The sequence below is a fragment of the Eupeodes corollae genome, chromosome 1 (genome assembly GCF_945859685.1).
Source record: "Eupeodes corollae chromosome 1, idEupCoro1.1, whole genome shotgun sequence".
NCBI classification, from domain to species: Eukaryota; Metazoa; Arthropoda; class Insecta; order Diptera; family Syrphidae; genus Eupeodes; species Eupeodes corollae.
The window spans coordinates 307632671-307641050 of record NC_079147.1 but is presented as its reverse complement, the minus strand read 5'-3'; the positions used below and the strand labels follow the sequence as shown (position 1 = coordinate 307641050).

Here is an 8380-nt window from a genome sequence, read left to right as displayed (position 1 = left end):
TCTTAGAAAAATGCAATCTGTATTTTTGAATAATAAATAAAAACATTCAAATAATGCTGCTAAAATTGATAAAAATCAGACTTCGCTTAAGAATGTCGGGAACAAAAACAGATATTGAAATCAAACTTATTGTATCACAAGCAAAATATCGTTGCATACTTTTAGTATTTTTTTCTTCTAAAAATTTACAACAAACAAAACACAAAAACCTACAAAATCAAAGATATTGACTTCAAAATTTGTTTTCTGTTACACAAATTAATGTTGTTAATATTTTGTTACAGTTTAAGAAAAATTGAAAGAAAGACCCGAAGTCATTGTGGCCATAACCAAATGCAGTCAATGTTAAAATGACTACATGCACATTTGTATATTGTTTTCAAATTTTACATGTGCAATTAATTTAATAAATATAATTTATTTTTTTTTCCATAGATTTCGATTAAGTGGCATCAGCAATTAATCTAGATCTTATAGAGTGTAGCCCTAATCGATCATGACATGAACCTACCTTACCTATTGTCTCCTCTGATATGGTAAGTCGGTGGTTTAGGTACATTGTTTGCTTTTTCGTATTTTACTCAGTTCTACGTAAATACTCTCTAATGTTGATAAAATATATCGCAGCTCCCAATCTCAATATATTCCCAGCAACATGCTGACAGCCGCAGGTAAATACGTCATACCTTAAAAATGTGTGTGATAATTTTCAGCTGGTGACGGTGAGGCTATCTCTAACATACACATAGGTAAGCACCAGGCTTTCCAGATTGGGTTGTTTATCGAAAAGTGTCAGTAATTTTAGGTGATAAGAACTAAAAAGACATTTTTGTCTATAAATTTACTAAACTCATTCGTCAGAAACGCGGTGAGAAGCCATATTTTTTTCATGAACTGTGTTCCAACATTATTACAATATCGTTCTTTACAATTATATGTTTCAACAACTTGCTATTAAAATGTTTTAATTTTCACCAACATTTGAAATAATAATATAACAACAGTGTACAAATTTGATTACCTTGATGACCACAATTGCTTTTTAACAGCTTAAACCGTAGTTTTAATCCTAGTCTTGCTTTATTTTTCCCGTAATTTAGATCAGATCATCTTCTTGATCAAATAATTAGTTCTTCTTTAATAATATCCAATAATTACTTGCTCTTTTTGACACCAGATGGCATTTTGTTTTATACAGTTTGGTATCACTTGCTACCGTTTCAATATAAACAGTTGTTATGATGGTGTCATTTCCAATTCATTCAATGTTTGGTTGACCCAAGATCGTGGCGTGGTATCTGTATTCAGAAAAAGTGTCCGTTTACCACTTTGCGTGAAGTGATATTTATTTATCAATAATTTATCTACTTCTGCTGAAACAGATATTTAAAACTATATCGGATAGTTTATGTAAACATTCGCATCTCCTATGGTTTCACGACATACACGGATCGAAAATACCAATGATCGTGTTTAAAGAAGGAATCTTGTTGTGAAGTTGTTTGGTGCAGACAATCCCAATCAAGAGTTAGGCCCTTATTACTATAAGCGAATCGAACGTTCGACTGTTAGCGAACCTTTATGAAATCACTCATTTCGTGAATACCAATTTAATATTTACTTCAAAAGCCAACTTTTTTTTTAAAAAGTGATGTAAACCTATTTGAGCGTCGAAATTAATCCATCTTAATTAAGCTCTATATTGGATTTCCAAAATGGGGCCTTAGTCCCCAAGTGAACATAAGAAAAAAAGGTTGTATCATTTATTAGTGCATAACACAGTGTTTCCACATTACCATTTTCATGTCTTGAAATAGATTATTTTTTAATAACATAAAGAATAGCTTAATATCTACTTATTTTGTATTTTCTCGATATTTAATAATGAAATTTCGCTCTAAACTTAAAATAATATAATTTGAGTATGATGAATCATTGGAATAATAACACGCATAAGTTGAGAGTTAATTTTTGGTATGTTTGTTTTTAATTAAAAATATATTCTATTGAAATTGAGCTAATACTTGGGAGGATTTAGGCTACAATATTGGTTTATATGGGGCTAGCTATGGCAACCCTGATAAAGACCATATCAAAAATATCACTTCACCATTGATGTCTGCGTTTGTTTTGATATTTCTTGATTTTATTTTTCTTTAAACGTATAAATGCAAAATATATTGGTTGCTGAATGCTGACGGTGTGGCGCTGAGTGCTGACTGAGGCTATAGAAGACTGAGGTCTGAGACTGATTCATCATATCACCTCCGTCATTTCTTCCAAACTGATTTATCAGTATTTATATTAAAAGATTTGGTTGTTGATAAATTCAAACTCAGTTGCTCAATCACGCGGTTTGCATTGTGATTGTGACATTTTTTGGAAGAAATTTATTAATTTTTAAATAATTATTAACTTAAAGTGATAAAAAAGTAATGTCAAAAGACAACATGAGTAATCATAAAGTTGATTACTATGCGCTGAACGCGAAATTATGCAAATTGGTTGAATCTCATCCGTGTATGTACGATCGTTCGGCGCCGAATTACTTGAAGAAGGAATACGTTGAAAGCGCATGGGCTGATATTTCACAGCAGTTGAAAGATACGGGTACGTATGTATCTATGAACATTTTTATAAATTTGTTGTTGTTTAATAAATGATTCATGAATTCATGGTGAATGACGAACGTGACGCGACGATGACGACGCGACGTATGGCCGGCCGGCTGGTGTGTGATAAAAAAATATTGCCAGTGTCATAATCGGAGCAACATTGTTGAATTGATTTGCTGTGTTATAAGATGTTGATAAAGTGGTTGAATTAGGGCTGCCGTCATTGTTTTCTAATTTAAGATGTTACTTTTTCAGTGACACCTTTTATCTAGCGAAACATGCATTTTCAAAAGTGGATTTTTTTATTTGCAACTCAAGGACAAGAAAACATTAATTTATTTATTTTTAGATTATTTCTACAAAATCATTCATAAGTTTTAGAGATTTTAGATGAATGACACTATTGTCCAAAAAAGTTGTTAATCATAGGCGCCTGACTGGCAACTGTACAAAATCTATTAGTGAGAATGAAGTTAGATGAGTGGTACAGAAGTCGAAAGAGGGAGTTATAATTCTGAGTATGAGGGTTACGAATTTTTGAATCAAAAAATCATTAAGTCATAAGTCTGTAGATGGTTGAAAAAAAATTCGTAAGTTAGCTAGTGTCTTATGATCACAAAATTAAATCGTCAGTTAGTTAGTGCCTTTAAAAAAATTAAATTAATAAGCTACTATTAGTAATACTTCATAAGTCACTTAAAGGGACTTATGAATTAAAAAAATAACAAATTAGATATGAAAAAAAAAAAGGCTGGGATGTGACCCACACTGATAACTTCCCATCCATATTTTCATATTTGTCTTGCTTATAAGATTGTAGGTTTTATTGTTGGGTTAAAAAAGTTGTTAGTTGAACTGTTCTTAACCTTCCAACCACAACAGGGGTGCTATAACACCCCAGACATTTTTATTCGAACTGTAATTTTGATTTTGCTTCATTTTCCTTTCTACAGTTTTTTTGTAAAAATATTTTTTTTAAGAATTAAGTTTTTTATGTTTTTAATAAAGTATATAAATTGTTGTGTTTGAATAAAAATTAGATGTTGTCCTTTAAAGTTTTTTTTTTTTTTTAATTTAATCCTGGCTGTTGTGTTATGCCACCCCTGTTGTGGTGTATGCATATTTTAAATGTATTGTGGTCGGAAGGTTAAAATTTTAAAATTACCAACAATTTTTTTCATATGTAGAAGTAGTTAAGTTTGAATATCTAATTTGGTTAAATAGATTTTTAATCGACTAAATTTTTTATGAATTTAAGTAGCATTTCTTAAATTTTTACAAATTGAATGAATAAAATTAATTTGAGAGATATCAAGAACCTAACATCAGTTTTTTCCTAATTTGCGAACTATTTTTTGTAGATTATGTAAAGACGGACGGTTGGATTTAAAAAAAAAAACTACTGAATATCGAAAATTATATTTTTTATAAAAAAAAAAAATAGGTTGAAGACAATATTTTTGAGTTTTGAAAAGCTATTTGAGTCGAAAGTAAATGTTTACCAACTTTTAGTATTGTTTGTTTGTTAGGCTTTTATTTTTTTGTAAGAAAGCTGTCAATTAGATTTTTTTCACAATTTTACTGAATGTTGACAACAATATTTGTAAATAGCCAAAAGTATTTTAAAGTCAATACCGCAAACTTTTGTAAAGATATTTGAGTCGAAAATAACTTTTTAATAACTTTTATTCATTTTTTTGTTTGGATTTTTATTTTTCAAAAAAGATGTCGATTCGATTTTTCTCAATTTTTTTCGGAATGTTGAAAACAATATTTTTTTTATAAGCTTAAATTAGTTGCAAAAGATATTTGAGTCAAAAATAAAATTTTACCACCTTTTTTTAAATTTTCTTTTAAGCGCCCTATTTTTGGTAAAAAAAAACTTCGAATTTCCTCAAAATTTTACTGAATGTTGACAAAATATTTCTTATGAGCTAAAATTATTTGAAAGCCATTATCTCCAATTTTTGAAAAGATATTTGAGTCGAAATTCAATTCTTACCAACTTTGAGTAATGTTTTTTTAGGCTTTAATCAATTTTTTGGATTTTTTTCAAAAAAATATTTGTTTGGTATCACGTTACAATATATAATATAAAATTTAATTCAAGCCTCTAGCGTTTTTGGTTCGTAAGATATTTAGAGTTAACCAAAATTTTCACTTTTTTTTAAATTGGTATTGATTAAAAAACCGCCCACGCTATTTTTTTGACAGCCCTTTCTGCATCTTTGTGCCTTATTATCTGTATAACAACATTTATTTGAAGTTGATATCTCTTCTTGTTCTTGAGCTATGGACAACGAAAAATACGTCGCGAACGTACGGGCGTACGAACTAAATCTTTCTAAGAGTCTTTTATTTCGACTCTAGGGACCTTGAAACGTCGAGAAATGTTAAAATTTTCAATTTGACAAATCGGACCCATTACAATAACTTCTTATGTGAAGTTAAAAATAAGTCACGAACAAGTGAGTGACATACGAATGGAAAAATTTAATTCATGAGCTTGTTGGAAGAATAGAAATACTTAAGCTTGTTTTAACTACATAATTATTTTTGATTTGAAATTTGAAACTTAATAATTTTTGCAATCAGAATTTAGCCAGTTAAATATTTTTTTCTTATCATAAATCATTTAGATGAGATTTAATTTTGTTTTTAATTTATTAATCATTAACTTAATTTCTTATTAAATCCTTCTTAAGTCATAATTCACTAACTATCCTATTAAAGTCAAATGTAAGCCAGAATATGCAACTCTAACTAAATTACAGTGTACAGTGAGTAAAACAAATATTGTGCGAATATTATAAGGGTTAACACCGAGACAGACTTCTTCCTTTTTTTTTTGGTAAAGCTATTTTTTTAAAACCCAATACCTTGATATAAGAAACAAAGAAAAATGTACGCGTGCTTAACTAATGGAAAGTAGCCCCATTTCTTCTATTAAACCTATTTTTAACTAAGAGAACTTTGAGGAGTATGTTAATCCAAGTTAGCAGTATTTTTTGCAAGTTTACAAAAAAAAAAAACTGTGGCATTGATTTTCTACAAATTTAGCCATATGGCAAAAACGATATTCTTTGTAGTATAAAATAAGTATGAAAGTAATATAATTTTTTTATTCTTACAGTTTTGAACTGAAAGTTTTTTTTTTCAGTTTTTTGGCCTATAAAAATACGGTCACTAACTTCCCATCAAACAATAAAATTCTACTCTTTAAAAGGTTACTCCGAATTCGTCTTCGAAATTCTCTATCAGGTCAGGCTTTTGAGATAAATAATACGATTAGAAATTGAAAAAGTTTGTTTTAGAAAAAAAAATTAGTTGCGCATTTATTTTTTGCTAAAAATTTATTTTTATATTTTCCGGACGGAAATTTATCTTCCTCGACAGCTGATACTTTTATGTTCAAAAGTGAAACTAATCGTTCCACTGTTTTATGTTCCAATTTTACACAGTTTCAATGACAGATTTTTGTCAGTAAAAAATTTTCGGTGGTTTTCTATGATTAAATTTTTTTCAAGGACAGACATTTTTAATGATAGCTATAAACGACCTGTCAAACAAATTTCAATGTTTGTTTCCAATTATGAAAATTAATGATAGCTATAACTGGCGCCTTAGGCTTTTTGACTTTCACTTATAATTTTCTATTTTAATTCTTAATTTATAAAATAAATATTAAAGTCCACTCTTAAGAATAAACCATCAATGGTTTGAAATCAGAAAATTTCATTTATGGTTTATTATTTGTGATCCTTACAATACAAATTTTATCCAAACTTTAAGTTTAGTCTTAATTTTATTATTGGTTTATTTTTCTTATTTCTTATTATTTTCTATTTTCAAAATTCCAGTGTTTTATTTATTTTTAAACACATTTTGTTTGGTTTTTAGTCTTCACCTGTCCCACATAAATTATAAAGTCCCTCAATCGCATTTATATTGAAACGGGTTTTAACAGAAAAATGCAAAACGGTTAACAAATATTGTCTTTATCTTACAACTAATTCGTCTTCTTAATATTGGTTTTACAACAGGTTTTTGTACCATATTGAAAAAAATATAAAAAATTAGAATTTTTAAATTTGAACACCAAAAATTAACGCTACAAAGTATTTCTTAAAACTGTTAAAGCTTCACATTCAAGGTTTTTCGAAACTGTAGAAGTAACATTTTTACATTGTAAAATCAATATTAACTTGTTTTATAAAGAACTTTGTTTGTTTTAGAAAGCTTTCTTCAGTTTTGTTTAAAAAATAAGTTTTATTTTGTTTAACCCTGTGCAAATTGTCAAGGGTACAAATGGAAACTATTCAGTGTCCACCAGGGGCTTTTTATAAGATTGAAATTGTAGTCTTACAGAATCTCAGATACTTAAAAATGTTAAATATTTCTTCCTTTTTTTTTAGTTGCTTCCTGCAGAGAACGTTGGAGAAATATTCGCACCGCATACGCCCGTTCGGTGAATATTTACAAATCCCCTTCTGGACCAAATCGTCACAAACGATATTACTTACACGATGAACTGCAATTTCTTACAAAGCATTTATCACAGGGACTGCCAAGCCTCCGTATCTTAACTCCAAGCGAACTTGACTCAACTCATGAAAACTCCCGACAGTCAATCGATCAATCCGAAGACAATAATTGTGTATATGAAGTAATTAATCTAGACTCTCCAAATTCATACAATCAAGAGAAAGCTCCAGAGGAGGACGAAGAACATGTTCCCACTCCTGAACCACAACATCAACCAGAAAGAGATCATGAACTAGAACCAGAGCTTTATGTAGACCCTATACAATCCAAAAAACGAACTCGAAAAAATTCAGAAGATTTTCCTATCACCAGCAAAGTACCAAAAAGGGATCTTGATTTTGAATTCGTTAACATAATTCTGCCGGAAATCAAAAACATGAATTCCCGACAGAAAATTTTATTCAAAGGAAAAATATTTGAAGCTCTCGAAGAAGTTCTCAGTGACTCAAAAGACTTTCCACAAAAAGATCACATATCCTTCCTATCACAAAGTGCATACCTGAACCGAAGTACAGAAAGTTCTCAAGGCAGACAATTCTACGGAAACAAACTTAAAGTTCTTCGAAAGGAACCACAACGACAAGGATCTCAAAACTCTGTCGTCAAAGAAGAGATTGAACGGGAAAGAGATTATGTTTAAGACTTACAAATTCATGTCATTAGGTCTTTAAATTAGGATGCATAACATTAATGTTAGATTAATATTTTTGTTAGATTATAAACATTACAAAACACAAAGTACTCGATTATTAAAATTTCTAAGACCATCAAGCGACAATCAAAAGTGACAAAATATTCGAATACTAAAGAATTTAGATTAAATCGATTTTTAACAGGTTTGAAAACGAACCAAAAAAAATGTAGAAGATTTTATTATATAAGATTTTTAATAAAACAGAAAATTGAAAATTCTGAAAGAAAGTTTTGGTCACGGTTCTATAAAAAAGCAACACAACAGCTATAGCTCGTTTTTCAAAACCGAGATTTCTTGAGCTAACTTATTTTTTTAGGGCAGGTAGTCACAAATGGATGTTTTCTTATAGTTTCTTGGCTTTTGAGTGGGATAAATTTTCCTAAATGTCTGAACAAAATCTTTTAGAAACCGTGTGTAATGCTTTGATATTTCAATTCAGTCTTAAATCGATAAAGTGAGATAATGCCGTAAGATGCAGAAAATTTTGTTGTTCTTCTGACCTAGCAACAATTTAAAAAACCTTTTA

At 29.4% G+C, this 8380-nt stretch overlaps 1 protein-coding gene across 1 annotated transcript; it reads left to right on the top strand.

Moving 5' to 3' along the window:
* The first annotated feature begins 2278 nt into the window (after positions 1 to 2278).
* LOC129943269 (transcription factor Adf-1-like) lies at positions 2279 to 8090 on the top strand. The gene is made up of 2 exons (XM_056052579.1): positions 2279 to 2610; positions 7031 to 8090. The coding sequence occupies exons 1-2, from the start codon at positions 2436 to 2438 to the stop codon at positions 7798 to 7800; spliced, it is 945 nt and encodes a 314-aa protein (XP_055908554.1). The 5' UTR covers positions 2279 to 2435; the 3' UTR covers positions 7801 to 8090.
* Positions 8091 to 8380: the final 290 nt, after the last annotated feature.